The sequence below is a fragment of the Ascidiella aspersa genome, chromosome 7 (genome assembly GCF_963924565.1).
Source record: "Ascidiella aspersa chromosome 7, kaAscAspe10.2, whole genome shotgun sequence".
Classification (NCBI taxonomy): Eukaryota; Metazoa; Chordata; class Ascidiacea; order Phlebobranchia; family Ascidiidae; genus Ascidiella; species Ascidiella aspersa.
The window spans coordinates 21,184,644-21,206,893 of record NC_139453.1 but is presented as its reverse complement, the minus strand read 5'-3'; the positions used below and the strand labels follow the sequence as shown (position 1 = coordinate 21,206,893).

General features: G+C 42.4%; 1 protein-coding gene across 1 annotated transcript in view; it reads right to left on the bottom strand.

The window, feature by feature from the left end:
• Positions 1 to 4,726: 4,726 nt before the first annotated feature.
• The window catches only part of LOC146138287 (uncharacterized), a 42,920-nt gene continuing 25,396 nt past the window's right edge, over positions 4,727 to 22,250 (bottom strand). The window contains exons 43-61 of the mRNA XM_083394559.1: positions 22,015 to 22,215; positions 21,781 to 21,875; positions 21,512 to 21,608; positions 20,081 to 21,235; positions 19,635 to 19,733; positions 19,470 to 19,564; positions 19,116 to 19,271; positions 18,706 to 18,946; positions 17,940 to 18,173; positions 17,601 to 17,801; positions 17,367 to 17,461; positions 17,098 to 17,194; positions 16,890 to 16,994; positions 10,398 to 16,821; positions 9,579 to 9,747; positions 8,652 to 8,786; positions 8,361 to 8,412; positions 5,675 to 5,813; positions 4,727 to 4,889 (exon numbers count right to left, since the gene is read on the bottom strand). Coding sequence (XP_083250685.1) covers positions 4,727 to 4,889; positions 5,675 to 5,813; positions 8,361 to 8,412; positions 8,652 to 8,786; positions 9,579 to 9,747; positions 10,398 to 16,821; positions 16,890 to 16,994; positions 17,098 to 17,194; positions 17,367 to 17,461; positions 17,601 to 17,801; positions 17,940 to 18,173; positions 18,706 to 18,946; positions 19,116 to 19,271; positions 19,470 to 19,564; positions 19,635 to 19,733; positions 20,081 to 21,235; positions 21,512 to 21,608; positions 21,781 to 21,875; positions 22,015 to 22,215 — 9,953 coding nt within the window. The remainder of the gene's footprint in view (positions 4,890 to 5,674; positions 5,814 to 8,360; positions 8,413 to 8,651; positions 8,787 to 9,578; positions 9,748 to 10,397; positions 16,822 to 16,889; positions 16,995 to 17,097; positions 17,195 to 17,366; positions 17,462 to 17,600; positions 17,802 to 17,939; positions 18,174 to 18,705; positions 18,947 to 19,115; positions 19,272 to 19,469; positions 19,565 to 19,634; positions 19,734 to 20,080; positions 21,236 to 21,511; positions 21,609 to 21,780; positions 21,876 to 22,014; positions 22,216 to 22,250) is intronic.

The window sequence follows — 22,250 nt, the reverse complement described above, 5'->3', positions numbered from 1 at the left end:
TGAAAAGCAATACGTTGGTTGGCCCTTAAATATATACAATACTTGAACTTTGAACTATATTATAAAACTAAATCCGCACTAATCAAATAAGGCGTGAAGATTTATTTACGAATCGTAAGTGAACAACGAGGGGACTATTATGTGGGTTCAGAATCTCTTACTTAAATGTAAATAACTTAAAAAATAAAAATGAGGAAACTATTAAACTTTCATTATTTTTCTAAATGGCGTATTTACAACCTTGTGTTTTTTTATTGGGAAATATCTTATTCAAACACTTAAATTTTAATTTAAATTGTACGTTCTATCATGATACTGTATGTATACAACTATAAACCGTTTAGATTTTCTTGCCACGTGCAATGAATGCACTTCCAAAAATGAAATTGAAATCAACATTGTCTTGGCGAAGTTTGACCATATCAACGCAGTGACGTTCTACGGTCAATTTAGGCCAGGAAACCGAAACGGAATTTTGCTAGAATATTGCTCAAGGGGATCTTTGAGGAATTATCTGGTGGATTATACTGTCAATATCAGTCTGTGTTTATCATTTTTATTCGATTTGGTCACAGCAATCACATTTCTTCATTCCCACGACTACGCAGGTATTTATAACGCCAGCAGTAAACTGCGGCCTTATTAATATACCTTTAATCCTAAGCACCGTTATCCGACACATACTTGTCCTATAAATTTTTTCCGTTAAACCTATTAACCTCGCTGTTCGATCCCAAGTGCTAACACAAGAATTTTCAAAACTAAAGTTCTATAATCTTAGTCAGTAGCTATCAAACCCGATAAACCGCGGTGAAAGTAAGTCAAAAATATTTCACGGTTTTTAGTGATAGCCTCCACTGGTTAATTAAGGAAAGCTTCACTATCCACGCATAATATTTTCACAGTTTTACTTATTGAATTACTTCAAAAGTCTTTAATCATTTTAAGTCTGTTTAAGAGAACAAGGTATACTTTTTCAAATTAAATGGATTTTACGTTATACGCTGAACCGAAAACGCATCTGAACCATTATTCGTTTTATGAAACCTATAGTGATACAGATTACCCAGGTAAATATTTTCATACAAACCGTCGAGGTGATAACATAAATTAATAGTTGACTCTTTTCAATCACCAAAATTGCATTTTTCGAACGATTATGCGAACTTTTCTAATATTAGTAACCGCTTTGTTATTTTGTTCACTTTAAAAAAGGGTTTATGGGGTATAATGGTAGTTAGGAGTTCATTCATTATATCATCCTAGTAATTCTTTAGGGCAATCTAAACCTGTCGTTGTGCACCGTGACATTAAAAGCAGCAATGTGTTCGTTCGAGAAAATCTCATGCTAGCAATTGGGGATTTCGGATCAGCGATGTCGTTCGGTGCCGCCAATGATTTTGCTAACAAAGAAGTCCAGGCTCAGGTGATTGATTTGGCAAACAAACGTAAAATAACTGGAACCTTGGTATTCTTTAACTTTATTGTAACTTTTTGACACAAATTAGTTTCTAACGATTGTTTGTAACATTCTTTACTTATGCGTTAAGCTTGTTGTTTTGTTTACGACTAGCCTTCGTGTTACGTCATAATGCCCCAAAAGTGGCGTGATGCTGATTACTGTATTAAAGCAGGTCAGTGTCTACTCTACATTAAAAGTGGTAGTGAAAACTGAAAACACGAGCGACCGGGCGTTTTTTTTTTAAGCAGAAAGCTAACTAAAAGTTAACACTTCTGGGTATCTAGACTGGAAAGCGTCGAAGTAGTACCAAAATAACGGGCACATTATTGTATTCGTGACACTTTTCTAATCAACAATACCGAATTAATTTAAGTTTTTACAAATATTCAACAAATTTGCAGCACCTTATAGCGGAGGGAACACCTTATTACACCGCCCCTGAAATACTTGATCTTTCCATCAACCTACATAACAGCGTAGTATCGCTCAAGCAGTCCGACATTTATTCGATGTCACTTGTCATGTGGGAGATTGTAAATCGGTGCCACGAGTTCTACGGTATGTTCAGGCTTTTTAGTAATAAAGTTTGTGCGTTTTAATTATACCAGTGAGAAAGAGATTGCGTATATTTTATCATTCTGAAAAAAAGAGGGCGAAATGTTTATGGATTATAAGCAGGGAGTCGAACCGTTTGACTTTTCCGCTTCAGGTTCGGTTCGGGTTTAAGGATTTTTTCGAAATCCGGTTCAGTTCCGGTTTCGGTTTCGAGCATTTTAAAAGCTCCGGTTCAGATCCGGTTCGAGTAAATTTATTTTCAAAACCGGTTTATAAAGTTCCGGTTCGGATGCAATATGAGATGAAAATGTGGGTCAATAAATGTAGAACTACGCGGCGTAAACAAGCTGCTCGTTATTGACATATCTAAAAAATAAAAAACTAACGTTTTTATGTAATTACTATTCATTATTTTTATAAAATTTCGAACATGGCATAGATTAATCGTGTAAATTAGAGGTTGTGACGTCATGCTGGAGTAAACCGCTTTTGTTGACAGGTTCGGGTTCGGTTAAGGTTCAGGTTTATTTAAAATATTGGGTTCAGTTCCGGTCTGGCTCCTCAGAATTTTTTTTAAAAAACGGTTCAGGTTCGATTATGGTTCGGGAAAAATTGGACCGAAACCGGTTCATAAAGTTCCGGTTCGGTTCCGGTTCGACTCCCTGATTATGAGTACTGTGCTTCATCATTTGAAAATCATTTTTAGAAAATCTTCAAGCTGTTCCATTGCATAAAATTCCATACCAGGCGGATGTAAGCGATTTCTCAAGTCTACATGAACTGGTTGTTATCAGTGGCAGAAGACCTACTTTCGGTTTTTCGAAAAAAGGTTAGATAGCCTAACTTTCTAGAAAAGTTTGGGGGAACACTTTGCAAATTTAAAACATATAGTACAAATAAAGCAATAAAAATGTCATGATGCACTGAACTTGTTAACTTGTAAACGATGAAATTTACGTTCAGATACTTCAATGTCAGAAGTGGCTTCTGTTTTGGAAAAGACGATTCGAGAATGCTGGGATAAAGACGAAGACACAAGATTAACAGCGTCGTGTGTCAAAGAACGCCTTCTTTTTCAAATGCTGGACAATGATAATTTTAGTTTAAGGAATACGACGGTCTAAAGAGCAGCAGAAATTTGTAACCCCTCCCCCCCCAGTAGATTTTCGCCAGGACATTAAGACAAAAAACACTGACTAATATGGCAAAAGTTTTATACACACAGAATTCCTGGATTGGATTACAGATACAAAACACGACTAATTTTGTCAGGAGTAAAACGTTTTGGCAATTTTACAAAATTGCATATTATCCATTTTTCATCTTTAATTTTGCTTGTTTGGAATGATTTTTCTAATCCTGGATAACAGATACAAAATACGACTAATTTGGTCAGGAGTGTTTGGAATGATTTCTAATAGGCAATTGTTTTCACCATATACTGTAAGTGTGTTTGGAATAGAAAATAATCATGTTTATCAGCAATATATTCAGTTGAACGTGTTAGAATACTAAACAGATTATTTGTCGATGCTGAAAACAAAAACAGTAAATCAAAAACTTTGGTAAGTTTATTTTTTTCAACACATACAAGCATCACGGTAGGGTCGTTAGTTTCAGTGGTGACAACACTCCGATAAGGCCTTGATGGTTGTTTGGCGACAATCCTTTATATCAGTATGTCACAACCGAAGCTGTGACAAACGGCAAACTTAGAGATAACATAAATATAACAAAGGTACAACGGGGCAAGTAATTCCTTCGGGTAAGATCTCTTGTGGATCGGCAATACAGTTGGGAAGGGGTGGGGAACACCGGACAAAATCACTCACACACACAAACAGAGAGTTTTATACACACACACACCCAGGCACACTCACAAGCACACACATAGGTACACACACAGGCACACTCACAAGCACACACATAGGTACACACACAGGCACACTCACAGACACACAGACAGGCACACTCACAGGCACACAAACAGAAACAGACAGACACACATACACACACACTCTCACACACACACACACTCACACACAGACACACTCACACACACACACACACAAATACACACACTCACACACACAAACACACACACAGGCACACTCACAGGCTCACTCACACACACACACACACACACACACACACACACACACACACACACACACACACACACACACACACACACACACACACACACACACACACACACACACACACACACACACACACACAGGCACACTCACAGGCACACTCACACACACACACGCACACACACACAGGCACACACACACACACACAGGCACACTCACAGGCACACTCACAGGCACACACACACACACAGGCACACTCACAGGCACACTCACAGGCACACTCACACACACACGCACACACACACAGGCACAATCACAGGCACACTCACAGGCACACTCGCAGGCACACTCACAGGCACACTCACGCACACACACACGCACACACACAGGCACACACACAGGCACACACACAGGCACACACACACACACACACACAAAATTCCAAAGGAGTTAGAAATATGGGAAAATACTTACAACGGCTTGAATAGAGAAAGGGGGGAGGAGGTAAGGCGAAGGAATTTTGTCCCGTTGTAACCATGGTTAAGCACCAGAGTATATAGTACCGCACGAATAGCACCGACACGTGCACTGAAACAAAGTTCTCGCTCGCTCAAGGAATCGGCGTGCATTCGGTCTCGTGGCACGAGCACTCCACCACAAAGTCGTAGGCGAGAGAATGCGTCGATCCGTCCGTGCACTGGAGCGTAGCAGTCCGGGGATCAACCGTGTGCGCTTTACAGCACCGACAAACCGAATCGTAGTCGCCCGTATTTCTGAGGGAGCAGAGAAAAAAAGTAAAAGGAATGCCATGCAAAAGATTATTATAAGACAGGCGGGAAAGGGCGTGTCTTTAACCTAAGGTTTTGTTTACCAAAGTTTACCAAAGCGAGATTCTTGAAACACAGACACGATCAGTATGCTTGAAACTAATGCAATATCTTTAGAAATATATAGGCATTTTTCACATTAACATCAAATCGAAGGCCAAAATTACCTTATGTGTCCCAAACTACATATTAATTATATAACTGTTAATATTTAGTACTCAATCAAAAAATATTTGATGGATGACATTTTGCTGTTCCTTATGCCATCATCAGTGAAAAGATGTAAAAGAAGATAAAATAAACAGAAAATGGCAAAAGTAACAAGGAAAGGAGGCGTTATGGATCATTTAGCACCACTAAAGGTGTTCATTTTGTTTTTCTATCAGAAGTACACGTCGAATTAGAACTATGTGAATATTTCGTTAATTTTGCTGGGGAGGAATTGGCAGTGTATTTTGGTTTATCAGGAAAGAATTTGGGAAAAAGCTTAACAAATCGCTGTGATGGCCAATTCCGAAGTTTAAACCAAGTGTTATCTTGTATTTCGCATTGTCGGTAAAAATTATGTGACATTTGTTTCCACCAATGATGTACGCACACTAATGTGCAATTTTAACTTTTTGAAAGATTAAACGTAATTAGCCCTCTTTTAAAGACAAATAAATAACATATTGTATTGGAAACCAAAATTGCTTATGGTTAGTATATAATGCCTGTCGGTAAAAACGTACACATTGTATTCCGAGGTTGTGGTGCAAGCGCCGTCGCATATTGGCAGGTCAAGTTCATCTGTCGACGAGCAATTTACGCCGGTAGTGGAGTTGTAAATAGTCACTATTTCACGATGCTCAGTCGCTATGCACATCTTACCTAAACAATGCGACATAAATTTATTCGGTTTCCACCCGATCCAGTTCCAACCAAAACATACAAGATTATCACAATAACAAAAAAAAATCAGTTGGGCTTCAACAACGTTTTGACATGTAGTGTAGCGTGTAAATGTTGCAAGAAAAAATACCTTATCAATGCATTTGTTCCATACATAGAGTTTTTTTTTACATGCATTTCAATACGTTTTATCAGTATACCACTAAAATAAAAAAATAAAAACCGTGATAACGTAAATATCGCATAAAGAAGTATTTTCACGTTTTTGAACCGCTAATGCTGTATAATCGATGCCTTCAGTTTACAGAAGTAATTTAATCTTTAATTTAAACTTATACCGTGTCAAGTTAAATTGCTGTTCTTTTTAAAGGTATTTGAATCCAAGCTATTATTTGGTGACGGTTGTGTCAACTGCTGCAAATGTACATTGTACATGTGAACACTAACACACACAGTATACAATTACTTTAAGAATCGTCATTAATTTATCATTGTTACGGCGGTTGTTTTAATTGTGCCAACCGTAATAACGTTATTATTACAGAGTGGCTTTGTCACTGCGCAGATTTAATTAAAGACCCAGGTACAAACGTTTAGAAAATCGTCATTTGTAAAAGTCTAATAGCAAAAGGTGTATTATTTTCCAACCATGTATTGTGGCTGGATGAATAAGGCGTATTAGTGGATTTATGAATATCCACCTTATTTTAGTTACGTATAGATGGGTGAAATGCAGGCCGTATAGTCGGAGCCAGAGTCGGACTCGGGTAATTTTCAACCGATTCCCCAGTCCTGCTTTGCAATATGGCTTGAAGTAACACCTATGCAACGTGTTACCAAGATAACGCAATTAATGATGTTTTTTTGTAATTTCGGTGCAGCCGTACAGCTACTAAGTTGAAGAACCCCACAATGTGTTTTGCTTAAATCAGAGGTTCCCAACGTGGGCGGTACCGCCCCTTGTGGGCGTTGGCGAGTTACAAGGGGGCGTTTTGGGTCTTTGTCTCATTTGGGGGTCGCCGAACGCACATCAGGGGGCGTTACAGGAAAGTACTTATGGCAAAAATTTATAAAAGTTCACATAAAAATAGTAAGAAACAGCACTGTAATACTGTATGAAACATTTAACCTTAAATGGCAACTTCCGTACTGCGAACTTGTAGTAGTTTCCCGACTAATGTTACGTAATAATTAGCTTTCTTATGTAAAGTTGTTGGTAGCTGTTGCGTTTCACCGTTTTATGCGCGGAAAAATGTTTGTATATTTAAAGCAGGGCTCGCCAACATACGGCCCATGGGCCGAAGCTTTTTTGAAAACTAGACACGAGTCCATTTCAAATACTTTTTGACAATTTTAACCTAGTACGGGCAAAAAATGTTCGCGCTTCTCGCGAATGATCTTTCTACGTCTAGTTTGTTTACGTTTTAATTCTGTCTTTGGACTAGATCAGCGCTTCTTTACCATTGCGCAGTGGAAGGCTGCCAAGTGAGTCGCGGACGAACGGAAAACGTATTCAAAAATTATATACGACAAAAAAAAAAAAAATTTGAAAAGAAAAAAAATTTTGAAAGAAAATGCCGGTATACCCCCCAAAATTCGCGCTCGCTTCGCTCGCCAGGTGCGCCCGGACTTAAAAACAATCTAGCTTTATTACACTTTTCAGTATTAGTATGGATGAAAAAAATCCGAGGCCCGCGTGATTCCCAGTTGTTCTAATATTTTAATAACACAATTCTTAGTTTAACATTTTGTGCGTCCCGCAGAGACCTTTTTTAGTTTGGTTGGCGCTCGCGACTAGAAATAATTGCATACCCCTGATTTAAAGTCTGGTGCAGAAAGTTGATTTTTTTTTCTATGAATGGCATGACCTGGTAAAATAATGTATCTATAAATTTCCATAGTGGATGTATGTTAGACAACCTAAAATATTGCGGACAGCTTATCGAAACAAAAGTGTAGACAATATGATGTTAGCAAACGATTAATATGTCACTTTGCTGAAGAGCAAAATGAGGGGAGCGATATAAAATAATATTAAGCTTAAGGGGGCACTAATGTGAAAAAGGTTGGGAAACACCGGCTTAAATCATAATTGTCTCACGTTGGGCACGTAGTCTAACTTTTTAGCCCTTGTTCTATGATATAATCTATATGATATATGTTAAGATTAACAGTGAATTTACTAAAGCGCATTATGATGTTAAGTGCTTTATGACCCATTTAATTGTGTAAGCATTCTGTTACTTGCGGTCAAAGGTCACTGAGCACATGGTGCCTTGACATTGTAATTGTTCTTACGGCAGTTAGTGTTACTACCTTGTCGCGGTAGGAGGCTTAAATTGTGAGTTACTTGTGAGTGTTTGGCGATGATGTTTAGTTTACTGATGCTGTTTCTGTTTCAAAAACATTGTTTTGTTTTCTTGTGTAAGTCTATGTGCTATAAATTTGTGTACACTGATAAAGCCTTCAGTATCGGATCCGTTAGTTTTCAATATATATATAAAAGTGTACTAAAACAATTCTTACATTCTTTGCAGCAGCCTTCGGTGTCGGTTGTTGGCACAAGTTGTCCCCCGGCCTACAAAGTAATTTCAATTTAAAGCGTATATTATGATAATCGGTAGTTTATGATTTTTAAATAGGCAATGTAAACTTTATCGAAATGTTGTATTCGTTTCTAAACAAGCTTAAAAACGAGAGTAGGTAAAGTACGTGGTTATTGCTAAAAGGTATAGCTAGCTATGTTTCGACTAAACGTTGTATTAACAACTATGCGTTAATAAAATTTCGAAGAAAAATAGAAAATGTGATACTGACGTTGATGCAGTCGGTTTTATTGACTATGTCGCACTCGTATTTGCTGTTAGTATTGATGTACGGACAGCTTATTCCAATTTGCATGCATTCCTTCACCAGACAATGGTCGTTGATGTCTATCCAACTGGAACCGACCTTTAATAGAAAGTTATTTTTTTACTCTGACCTAATGAAGCTTGTCGAGAATTTATTACAATTTGGCTTTATATATTGCAACCTGATTATCCTATCTGAATAGAAAGGTTTCACTAAATACCAACGAAAAGCCCACATCTGCATGCTGTATGTATTAATAGGCAAATACATTTAAACCCTTTCTGTTCAACAACCTGCTTAAGGGTCGTCCAAATCCAGGTCCACGGCCTAAATGTGACCCATGGATTATTTTAATTTAAAAATTAAAAAACATTTTTTATTTGCTTACTACTCTTTACAAACGACTGCACAATACAACCCTTACTGAGTTGTACATTACTAAGGGCGCCAAAACAAAAAGCAAAATTATCAGTTATTTAATGTTCAGCGTAAAGGGTCGCGCAAAAAGGAGTTTAGCGGGGTCGCAAACTCTAACGTCTGGAAAGCCCTGGTTTCGAATATTCACACCTAAGAGCCTAGACCAGCTGTTACCAAACTTGGGTCCGCGGACTAACTTAAGGTCCGTACAACAGTTTCAGAGGGTCCACAAGGAGAATTTTAGTGGTAAGTTTTTCAACATTAGGCTTTAGCGAATGTTTTAAACACTGCACTAGTGTACCACAAGAAATATGGGTCAACTGACCCTTGAATTTTTTGGGGGGTCGCGAAATATCAAAATAATTGCAACGTGTCCACCAGGCAAAAATTTAAGAAAAGTTTGGGAACCGCTGGTCTAGACTCTAGACCTTGACTGTTGGGTGTTTGCTGTCAATGTTTTTGTTTTAGACCCACCGGATAAACAATGTCTCTCAATGCGCACTGTTCACATCTACAGTAGTAAGTTGCACAACACTCGTCCCAAGAGTTGTTGCGCTGCTTGGAAAATCCTAGTGGACAAGTGAAGTTGGTAAACTCGCACTCGTGGTCCAGTACTTGCACTCCCTTGCATTGACATTCGTACCTGGCAAAATACAAATTGATATATAACTTAAGATTATCTAGTTTATATTAAACAGTACTAATAAAAAATTAGACACAGAAAGTTGGTCATATTGTTTTGCACAATCAGTAATGCATAACTAACAAATTTTGCAGTGGTTTTACTTCTTTTTTTTCTATCCAGTAATTAATTTTTTCTGTGTTATTTTTAAATATTTTGTTAATCGAGTCGAGCCTTTTTGATAAAGAACACGTTAGGTTCCAGTTGAAGCCATCGTTATATCGAAATAAATAGATGTCAAATCATTAGTATTTCAAAAAAAGTTGCTTTATAAAGTTCGTAAAGTCGTCCCAGGCTACGTATTGTACAGCTAACGCCAACAACAAAACTGTAAGCTAACATATTTGTATTTGAACACCGACTTTATCCACCTCAACTGAACTAAAACGTATGCAAGTGAAAGTAAAACACAAATTTGGTTCAGGTCATTAGCATAAATACCATAGATTAAAGTCTTTGAGGTTATTGAATAAATTTTAAATCAGCGACTTAATTCAAGTCCTGATCATTGCAGCATTTGTTACATTCACTAACACGTAGAAAAATTAAAAAGAAACAACCATTTAGCCTTGAAAAAAAGTTGCTTCTTTTAAGAAAAACATAAAACTCACAGAGGACAGCATCCGTTGGTGTCCGGGTCCAACGCTCCGGTCTTTACTGGCTCCTCGTGTTCATCACAAGCGGGCACCTGGCAACAAAACGCCTCCTCCTCGCAAACGATCTTCGACTCAGGACAGCACTCGTTGTTCGGGTTCTCCTCAGTTGTCTTGCCCACGATCTTCTCGCACGTGTGGAGGTCGCCCGGGGTCGGATTGGTGAAGGCGCGACATTCATCGCACACGCACGAAACGTCTGGACAGCATGGGTGGTTGCCCGAGCTCTCGACTCTAGTCTTTCCGTAGCCGCACACCAAGTCGGCCTCTGGACAGAGACCGAGCACCGACTCATCGCAGACAATGTGCAGCCGAGGGCAGCAGATCTGATTCGGGTTTTCCTGCAGCGTGAAGTTTTGCGTCTTCTCGTACCACTCGAGCACGCGCAGCGTATCCGGGCCCAAGTAACCGAAGCCGCAGTTGGCGCACTCGCACGTGTAGTTGGCGCAGCAGTGCGTTGGGGCGAAATCAGCGGTTGGAACGTAGAAGGACGCGCAGACTGGAGGAGCCGGGCAAATAGTGTACTCCATGGTGAAGTCGTGCGTGCACACGCCGCTGCCGTGATCGCGCTCGATGCAGCGCATCCGTATGCACGGGTTGTGCGTGTTAATGGTGGCACCCACTGGGTAAGAGTCGTTGTTGTAGATGCAGTAGGGCAGAACCTGGTTTACGGTGTAGCAGCCGTCGCTGCCACGCTGTTCAGTGCAGCGGTGGCGCAAACAGAAGTCGAACTCATCCAGCCATGTGTCGTGCAGCGGGAAAACAGAGCCGTTGTGGTGGCAGACGTCGCACAGACAGTCCTCCAGTCGACAGCAGCTCAGGTTGCCGGTACAGTTGTGCGACGCGTCGATTGTTTCCTCGTGAACTACTTTCACGAAGTTAGCCCCGCACTCAACCTCCGGACAGCTGCCCGGCAGGCAGACCACTTCGTCGTGGGGGCAGCACCAATCGTCGCTGTTGACTGTCACCACCTGCTCCAAGGCGCACGTCTCGACCACCTGCGACGCCGGACAGAGCTTCCGTGTACAAGTGTAGCTAAAACAGGTCGCGTTGCAGTCGCCAACGTTGAGCGGCGCCGGCAGCTGTTCCAGCTCAAAGCAATCGCCGCACTCGGGCAAGGGCGGGCAGAGGGCCTCGTCCTGCGAGCACGAAGCGCTCACCACGCAGCCGCAAGAATCGCGCTGTGTGACTGTCGCCCTGCATCCCGGTTTCGCTGTACAGTTAATGGCCGCGTTTACCGGGCACTCGCGAGAATCAGGGCATCGGCAATACTTTCTTGGGCAGACCGTGTCCGTAAAGGCTACGATCTCGCTGCCGATGCATGTCACGTTGCTGTCGGATGGACACTCGCACCCGTATTGGCGACAGCAGCCTTCTGCCACAAAGCCCAGCGCTTTCAGAGCCTTAGGGGCTTCGCAATCTGGTTTGGGCGGACACAGCTGTTCGTCACACGCACAGCGATATACGCCGCAGCAGCCGTAATCAGTCAGGTTTCGCTGCAGCACGAAAGGACTGTCACACTGGATGTTATAAGTATCACAATCGCTACGGTTTTCAGCAGTCGGAGCGCACACCACCCTGTAGATTGGACAGCAGTCGTCCGCGTTGTGTAAAACCAGCTCCTGGCCGGGTGTCAGTAGCGTCTCGAGCAGCTCGTAGCTCTGGTAGCCCGCATCGCACCAGCCGCTGCACACACACTCGTATAACGGGCAGCAGTAGTGCTTGGCGGGGTCCATTTCGCTGGTCACTTGGGGAGTCTGGTGAGTAGGGCATTCCGGCACAGAGCAACAGCTTTGATCTGACCTGCACACAACCTCCTCCTGTGGACAGCAGACGTAGTTTGGGTTCCTGTCGATCGGGACCAATGCAATCTCTTCGCATTCTGACACCTGGGAGGGGTCGATAGGTGGCGCCACGCAGCACTCGCGGCAACGGCACTCGTACTGCGGGCAACACACGTGCGTGCTGTTCAGCTCGACCTTAGTCTGGTCAACACTACATGTCGTGTTGAAGCCGGGACAAAGGGGTAGCGTGGTCTCGTCACAGACGATCTTCACCAGCGGGCAGCAGTGTTGGTTGGCGTTCTCTTCGGTCGTCATGTTCACCACCTTCTCGTACCATTCTACGTTCCTCGAGGGTCCCGGACCCGGGTAGTTGCTGCCGCACTCGTTGCATATACAAGTGTAGCTAGGACAGCATACACCGAATGGATAAGTTGAATTCGGGATATAGAACTCTGGACACAAAGGTGGCCCGCCACACTTCACGGTAGTAGCTAAGAAAGAGGTGATGCAGTGCGTATTGGTCCTGTTCTGATGACAAACAACCTGCGTGCACGGGTTGCCTGTAGGCAAGGACGAGTTTACCGGATATTTCTCGCCTCCCGAAATGCAGGTTGGAAACTCGGTATGCACAGTGTAACAATTATCTTCTCCCAGAGTTGCGCTGCATGTTTTATACTGGCACACGTCGTTCGGGTCCTGCCACAGAGCTCCCAGTGATTTTATGACGCCGTTGTCGAAGCAAGCATTGCACACACAAACCAGCTTTGGGCAGCAGTACAGACTAGGGGTGCAGTCATGGTCGTCGTCGTAGTAGTCGCCGTAGAAACGACCAACATAACCAGCCGGGCACGTAATGTTGGGGCAAGCATTTGGTTTGCAGGTTTTGCTATGCACTGGACAGCAGTCAACAATGACCGTGTTGATCTGCTCAAGCTGGCATATCGACGGAGCTGGTGGAGACCAACAGGCCTTAGGCTGACAAGTGTAGTTTGTACAAGTGGCCACACAGTCGCCCGAACCCGGAAGAAGGCCGGAGTCCTTTGACTCGAAACAGTCGCCGCAGTCAGGCTCAGCGGGGCAGAGATTTGGATCGTTTACGCAGATAGACGAGTTGACGCATTCGCAGGAATCACGGCTTTCTACCTCGGGCCTACATCCAGCAGCCGACGTACAGTTGTCCACATCAGGGTTGTACGGGCATTCGATCGCTTCTGGACACCGACAGTACTGAGTCGGGCAAATGCTCGTAGTGTTAAACACCTGTTCTGGGGGGACGCATACAAGCGTTTCATTCGTGTCAGGTGGACACTTACACTCCCACGTTTTGCAGCACTCTCCAATAGTGCCGGTCTCATTGTAATTCATGGGCGCCGGGCAGTCTGGCCTGGGCGGGCACAGTGTTTCGTTGCACACGCAGTAGTATACCGGACAGCATCCGACGTTAAATTCGCTTCGCTGGTGGCGATACCCGACCTCGCAAGTTTCGTTGTACGGCGCACAGGTCGCACTCGAAGCGATCCCATCGATACACCTGGGTTCGTAAATGGGGCAACAAATGTGGCTTTCGGGCTTACTGGTGATTTCTTCGCCGACATCCAAAGATGCGTTAACTTGCTCGTAGCTTTGGTAATCGCTTCCGCAACAATCACTCTCTAAGTGGCACTCCAACCTGGCTGCTGGACAGCACTCCTGCAGCGGGTTTTCCTCGACAGTTTTGTTTACCAGGTACTCGCAATCGTGTATTGGAACGGGATTTGTGACCTTGGCGCAGGGTTTGCAAACACAAATAAACTCGGGACAGCACTCTTCCTCTGGGTTCGTCCGCAACCTCTCCTTACCGACAGGACAGGTGAAATTCCATTGCGGGCAAATCCCGGACAAGATGTCGATGCCCGCGCATTGGAACTGCGAGCGCGGACAGCAAATCTGGTTTGGATTCTGGTTCAAGGTTTCGTTCACCTCAGTTTCCCAGCTCATCATGTCGCGGTCGGGCTTTGACTGGTAATCCCCGCCGCATGGTTTGCAAATGCACTGCTGGGATGGACAACAGACGCCCGATGTGTGGTTTGTCTCCAGCTTGTGGTAACTGTCGCAGGTGAGCAGCTGTGGGCACTGGTCGTTTCCTTCCGCCTCGTAGGTCTGGCAGGTTTCTTCTAGAATGTGACACTCGGTTGACTTGCACGGGTCGTCGGGATATGGCAGCTGTGTGCCCACGGTGAGCATTAAGAGAGTCCCGTTGGGTGCGTACACCCAGCAGAAGGGCAAGCGTTCAATGACAGTAAAGCAATCGCCGGTTCGGTTACCCGTGCACATCAGCATGTTGCACGACTCTGACATGTCGACCCACTCGTCCCCGACAACATGTGGGACACCCTTGTACAAACAGACGTCGCAGAAGCACTCTTCCTTTGGGCAACAGGTGAGGCCGGGCGCGCAGTCACGGTCGTTGTCCCAGTACTCTCCTTCTATTGGTCGCTTGCCGTATCCCGACGGACAAGTGGTGCTCGGGCATTTTTTTGTGTTGCATATTGCAACCTTCGTAGGACAGCACGGGTCTGTGAGGTTGAAAGTGATCGTATTCCAAAGGCAAAGTGGTGGCATGGGATCGGGCGGGCATTCGTCGGGCTCGCAGCTGAACGTCGGGCAAGTCGAATTGCATTCTCCCACTTTGTCAACGCTGCCTGTTTCCACTGGCGAAGAGCAGTTGGCACAGTTGGGTGCCGGTTCGCAAGGCGACGGGTCATTAATACACGTAGAGTTTGTGGCGCAGCCACATTCGTCGGTGCTGATTGGGACGGAACGGCAGCCTGGCTTGTTAGTGCAATTGCTCGTCACTTCATTGGGGCACACGTCGGGGCATTTGCAGTACTTCTGAGGACAATCTGTTTCTGTAAAGGCATCGACCTTGGGCAGAGTACACACAACCGGGTCCGTGCTGGGCGGGCATTTACACGTGTAGTTTTTGCAACATGAACCCGATTCGGTACTGTTAAGAACCTTTGGAGCATTACAAGGTGGTACGAAACAATTGTCAAGCACACAAACGCAGTAATAGTCGGGGCAACACCCCACTTTGGTTTGATTGCGCTCCCATTTGTAGCCAACAGGACATGTTGGCTTCAAGCTGACACAGTCCGGTCTAGTTTCGGCATCCGGGTCGCACCTCTTTTCGTATTCTTGACAACACTCGGATAAAGGCTCTTTGGGTAACACGATCTCACCAGGCTCAAGCTGTGCTTCTAATTCTAACTTTGACACATATTCTTCTCCACAGTTCGGACATTGGCAATCCGGCTTGGGACAGCAATAATAATCTGGATTGTCGGCGGCAGGAATTAGGGTTGTCACCACTCTGGGTCTATGACAAACCCCAAGCACCGTCTGATATTCTGCACAATATCCAAGCACCTGATCGGATGGATAACACACGCATCTTGCCAAACATCCGGTTGGATCATCGTATACGGGGTCGGGCTTTTGTCCTGGATGTGAACAGACTCCATTTTCATCTGGCTTGTTCTCAGGTGATTTATAATACGCGGGATACTGATCAGGGTCACAAACACAGCTGTAAGTCGGGCAACAAGGGTTAGTGGTGTTGTCTCGACTGCTGACTTTTTGATATTGCGGACAAGTTTCGTTGTACGGAGGACAAGGAACATCAACACAGGTGCAGTTGTATGATGCACAACAAACATCTTCGTGGGCGCCAGTTGCATACGGCGGAGGCCAGTGTGTTTCAAGTGTCAACCACGAACAATTAACAGGAGGTGGACAATTTGCTTGGTTACAAATACACTCATACTCAGGACAGCATTCCGTTTTATCGTTCGTCCTATTTCTCAGGTAATCGTCTTCACATTCATAATCATACCATTGATCACATTCCGCCTTAAGGTCGCCTACTGATTTGCATTCGCACTTCTCCATCGGACAACATTTGTCGGTGTCGCTGGCAGCGTAAGTTGGAATCTCGCGATGATATTTTGGACAGGGTAGTTCTGGTTGTGAATAGCTGGGACAAGGTTTCGGATCACATCTGTAAAGATCGCAGTCGGCCTCACATTCCCCGGAACCAGGCACAGTCTCCACCTTCGTTCGATTTTCACAAGTGCTGCAATGTGTAACAGGTGGACACAGATCGGGGTCGGGAACGCATTCCCAACTCTCGATGCATCCGCAAATAGTTGACGTAACGTTATTTGAAGGCACCACGCGACAACCAGGACTCGACGAACAGTTTACTCCGACTGGTGGACATTGGCACTTACACGTTTCCGTCGGACATTCTCCACTTGTGTTTGTAAGTATCTGATAGGGATCAGTGCAATCGGGTGATGGAGTAATTGGTGGTGGGCACTCGCAGGTTACAGTTGGACAGCATTCATCGGGGTCGTTGTGGTATTTCGGAAGTTTGCTGCTTGAGCAATTTACATGCAAACAATCGTCACGCGAAAACGTGGCTTCCTGTGATTCGCAGTTTGGATTGGTGTGGGGATCGTAACTTGGACAAACGTACTTGCCACAGCCATATTTGTAGTGATGTCCAGGTTCCATTTCTTTGTTTGTTATTGGATTAGTACATTTCGGTGAACAACCTACGGAACAAAATTACGAGTCATTCCCTGTCATTTATTCAAAATGTTTACTTGAAAACAAATCATACCACATGTCACGCTGTAGACATTACAACCACAAGAATCGGTGTCAATAACAATAGGATCATAGTTAGGTCCTTCATCACAGTCAGGTTCTTCAGGACAAGTGCAACCTGATTTCAACGAGATAATTAATACATATTTAAATTAAACGGCAAATAAATTTTAACATCGTATTGTTTAGAAATTAACCCCGAATCAAAGTGGAGTACTTACATTCCTCTTTGACGCATACTTGTTCAGTGTCACTCTTTAACACGTAACCCTCTGGACAAACGCAGGCGGACACGATAGAATGAGTGCAATTTGAGGTCTGCAAACAAAAACACATCAACATATTTAATATAAATATATTCAATTAACCTAAAGAAATACCATGCGATGGCAGACAACGCTTTATATAGGTCGACTAATATCAAAATGAATGTTTATCTAATTAACACAAAAACTCATAGATGCGCTAAAATACAATAATTTGCTCTTACAGTGGTTTGAGTGATATCATCACACGTAGTTTGTGCTTCACAACTGCTAATGCATTTTTCGAACACTTTTCCGGTATCCTCACACGTCTCGTTATCTATACAGAATTACAAAACTGTTAATTACCAATAAAATAATGAATACAAATCTAAATGAAAAAGGTCTATACTTAAAAAACCGCAACCTAAACTGAAAAGTATTTTGCGAAAGCTGAGAGACAAACGAACCAAAATTACCTTTTTCACAGTTTAGAATTTCTTGATAATCTTCGCAATTCCCGCCGCTTATACATTCGGTTATGTGCTGTTGTATAAAACGTGAAACACAAACGTTGCATTGTTCTTCGGCACCTGAACTTGGGTCATTGGGATTTAAACATTGATCGTCTTGACAAGACGCAATCAAAGCACCCAGGTCTATCCCTTCATGACATTTAGCTGCAAACAAAATAACAATAAAATATAAAAATCAACCTCATAAATAAGTGCAATTTTCCTAGGAATAAAAAAGCAAATCATTCGCATCATAACTATCATCTTTAATCTGTACATTAAAAACATTTTAACATGTCCTACCGAAAAGTGCGTCCTCCAATACTTGACAAGGATCATTAAATCCCAAGTCTGTGCAGGATTTGCATTCAGGGCCACACGGACCGACTGATTGACATCTGGGTTCTTGGCAAGTTTCACCTGTACCACATGAAGGCAAGCAAGTGTCATCTTCGATGTATTCAGACTCAACAACTGGTGGTAATGAAGCGCATTCCGTGTTGTTGTGACCGGTACCATTGCAATTACCTACAAATAAACAAATAATTAAATCAACGGTATAGTCAAACATTTATGAATATTCGTATATATTTTTAAACAACATTGCATAACATCTCAGATAAAATAACTACCAATATAATGTATTAGTCATAACGCTACAAGAACTTAAATAAATAGAAAACGTTAAGAGAATGAAACGCCAGGCAAATCGAAAAGTCTCATGATAAAGTCAACTTCGCAACGCTTATTTTACTACATCCAAAATTCATTATCCCAGATTTATATAATCATAGCATTTCAAATTAAACTGCACAGTATATTGAAAATGCAAAAACGTAAGAAATGTTGCACAACAAAAACAGGTGCCATAAAGACTTAGAAAATGATGTCGGTATTACCAATTGTGATTAAATTGCAAGAAATAACTAACGCACTGACCATAGGAATATTATACAGAAAAATTTGTGACAATTAGTGTTTTTTTATTTCAAAATTTCGATACAACTATAGTTGAACACTGCCTTCTAGATTAGAATTAATAAATATTAATAAGTGAATGGTGCCATACCACACAATCCCGATGTTCCCCCGCTTGTGCTACTCGATGCAAGAGAGATTTCAAACAAGCCAACAGCACCAGCCTTTGTCGCAACGTTCGGGTTTGAGTAGGTTATGATTAGACCCCCGTCCATCGCACTTAAGCTTAAGAAAGAAATGTACGACAATCCACCGACTAGAACTGTGCTAACATGAGCGTTTATTCCTCCGATCTGGTTACTGAAGTCAATTGGGGTTTCGTTCATGGTAACCTATACACGTACACGAATAGGACAAAATGTAACAACAAACAGAAAAAGTTAAGCCAACTCGTTTCAATATAATTAGTGTATAAGAAGTCATGTATCATTAATTTCTATAAAATAGACTGTAACTGACACTAATAGTTTTCTATTTAGATTGAGAAATTAAAAAATAAACCTCGTTTGTGACGACGTGAAACTTGTAGGTGTTATCAAAATACTTGACAATAAGTGTTTTGTAGCACATTTGATTGGCCGAGTAGACGTCCGATTGATAAACATCACTACATGAACCTTGTTCGACCAAAACTTCATAATCACTACTAGTTACCTCCTAAAATATAAACGGATCAATTAAAAAATACAGTACACAAAGTTACCTTCCAATCAAATTCCCATATTTTCACAAATTTATCAGTGTCGGCCTATTTAAAGTAAACAGCGCGAAATACAACCCCAGCAAAAAGTTAGATAAAAGGTTTTGTACAACAAAATCTACTCATTTTTACAATAATTTTGCAAAACAGGTTACCTTGGTCAAAAGATAGGTACAGTTCCCAGTAAATTGAAGAGTTTGATTACATTGAAACGTCGTTGAAGAAGTTGAACCCAAACCGCTACATTTGCCTGGAAAAAGAAAACAGTTGCATACATTGACAAAAATAAATACAAAATTAAAATTTTCAATTGATCTTACATCGGCATTCGTACTCCGTACAACAAGGTGTGGGCTGTTCATCTTTGGGAACTCTTTGTTGGTCGGCGCCACAAGTTATGGTCGGACATTCCAGCGGATCTAAAGATGCGGTTATTAAACGTTTAGCCATACTTACGGTGTTATCAGACAATTGCAAGGTTCAAGATAAAGTGAGTGCTTACCACAACGATATATATCTCCACAACATGAATCTGTGTGATTCAAAACTCGCTTTTCACACAAAGAACAATTTTTGGCATTAGGGACATCAGCACAATTCGGACATTGGCAATCCGGCTTGGGACAGCAATAATAATCTGGATTGTCGGCGGCAGGAATTAGGGTTGTCACCACTCTGGGTATATGACAAACCCCAAGCACCGTCTGATATTCTGCACAATATCCAAGCACCTGATCGGATGGATAACACACGCATCTTGCCAAACATCCGGTTGGATCATCGTATACGGGGTCGGGCTTTTGTCCTGGATGTGAACAGACTCCATTTTCATCTGGCTTGTTCTCAGGCGATTTATAATACGCGGGATACTGATCAGGGTCGCAAACACAGCTGTGAGTCGGGCAACAAGGGTTAGTGGTGTTGTCTCGACTGCTGACTTTTTGATATTGCGGACAAGTTTCGTTGTACGGAGGACAAGGAACATCAACACAGGTGCAGTTGTATGATGCACAACAAACATCTTCGTGGGCGCCAGTTGCATACGGCGGAGGCCAGTGTGTTTCAAGTGTCAACCAAGAACAATTAACAGGAGGTGGACAATTTGCTTGGTTACAAATACACTCATACTCAGGACAGCATTCCGTTTTATCGTTCGTCCTATTTCTCAGGTAATCGTCTTCACATTCATAATCATACCATTGATCACATTCCGCCTTAAGGTCGCCTACTGATTTGCATTCGCACTTCTCCATCGGACAACATTTGTCGGTGTCGCTGGCAGCGTAAGTTGGAATCTCGCGATGATATTTTGGACAGGGTAGTTCTGGTTGTGAATAGCTGGGACAAGGTTTCGGATCACATCTGTAAAGATCGCAGTCGGCCTCACATTCCCCGGAACCAGGCACAGTCTCCACCTTCGTTCGATTTTCACAAGTGCTGCAATGTGTAACAGGTGGACACAGATCGGGGTCGGGAACGCATTCCCAACTCTCGATGCATCCGCAAATAGTTGACGTAACGTTATTTGTAGGCACCACGCGACAACCAGGACTCGACGAACAGTTTACTCCGACTGGTGGACATTGGCACTTACACGTTTCCGTCGGACATTCTCCACTTGTGTTTGTAAGTATCTGATAGGGATCAGTGCAATCGGGTGATGGAGTAATTGGTGGTGGGCACTCGCAGGTTACAGTTGGACAGCATTCATCGGGGTCGTTGTGGTATTTCGGAAGTTTGCTGCTTGAGCAATTTACATGCAAACAATCGTCACGCGAAAACGTGGCTTCCTGTGATTCGCAGTTTGGATTGGTGTGGGGATCGTAACTTGGACAAACGTACTTGCCACAGCTATATTTGTAGTGATGTCCAGGTTCCATTTCTTTGTTTGTTATTGGATTAGTACATTTCGGTGAACAACCTACGGAACAAAATTACGAGTCATTCCCTGTCATTTATTCAAAATGTTTACTTGAAAACAAATCATACCACATGTCACGCTGTAGACATTACAACCACAAGAATCGGTGTCAATAACAATAGGATCATAGTTAGGTCCTTCATCACAGTCAGGTTCTTCAGGACAAGTGCAACCTGATTTCAACGAGATAATTAATACATATTTAAATTAAACGGCAAATAAATTTTAACATCGTATTGTTTAGAAATTAACCCCGAATCAAAGTGGAGTACTTACATTCCTCTTTGACGCATACTTGTTCAGTGTCACTCTTTAACACGTAACCCTCTGGACAAACGCAGGCGGACACGATAGAATGAGTGCAATTTGAGGTCTGCAAACGAAAACACATCAACATATTTAATATAAATATATTCAATTAACCTAAAGAAATACCATGCGATGGCAGACAACGCTTTATATAGGTCGACTAATATCAAAATGAATGTTTATCTAATTAACACAAAAACTCATAGATGCGCTAAAATACAATAATTTGCTCTTACAGTGGTTTGAGTGATATCATCACACGTAGTTTGTGCTTCACAACTGCTAATGCATTTTTCGAACACTTTTCCGGTATCCTCACACGTCTCGTTATCTATACAGAATTACAAAACTGTTAATTACCAATAAAATAATGAATACAAATCTAAATGAAAAAAGTCTATACTTAAAAAAGCGCAAACAAAACTGAAAAGTATTTTGCGAGAGCTGAGAGACAAACGCACCAAAATTACCTTTTTCGCAGTTTAGAATTTCTTGATAATCTTCGCAATTCCCGCCGCTTATACATTCGGTTATGTGCTGTTGTATAAAACGTGAAACACAAACGTTGCATTGTTCTTCGGCACCTGAACTTGGGTCATTGGGATTTAAACATTGATCGTCTTGACAAGACGCAATCAAAGCACCCAGGTCTATCCCTTCATGACATTTAGCTGCAAACAAAATAACAATAAAATATAAAAATCAA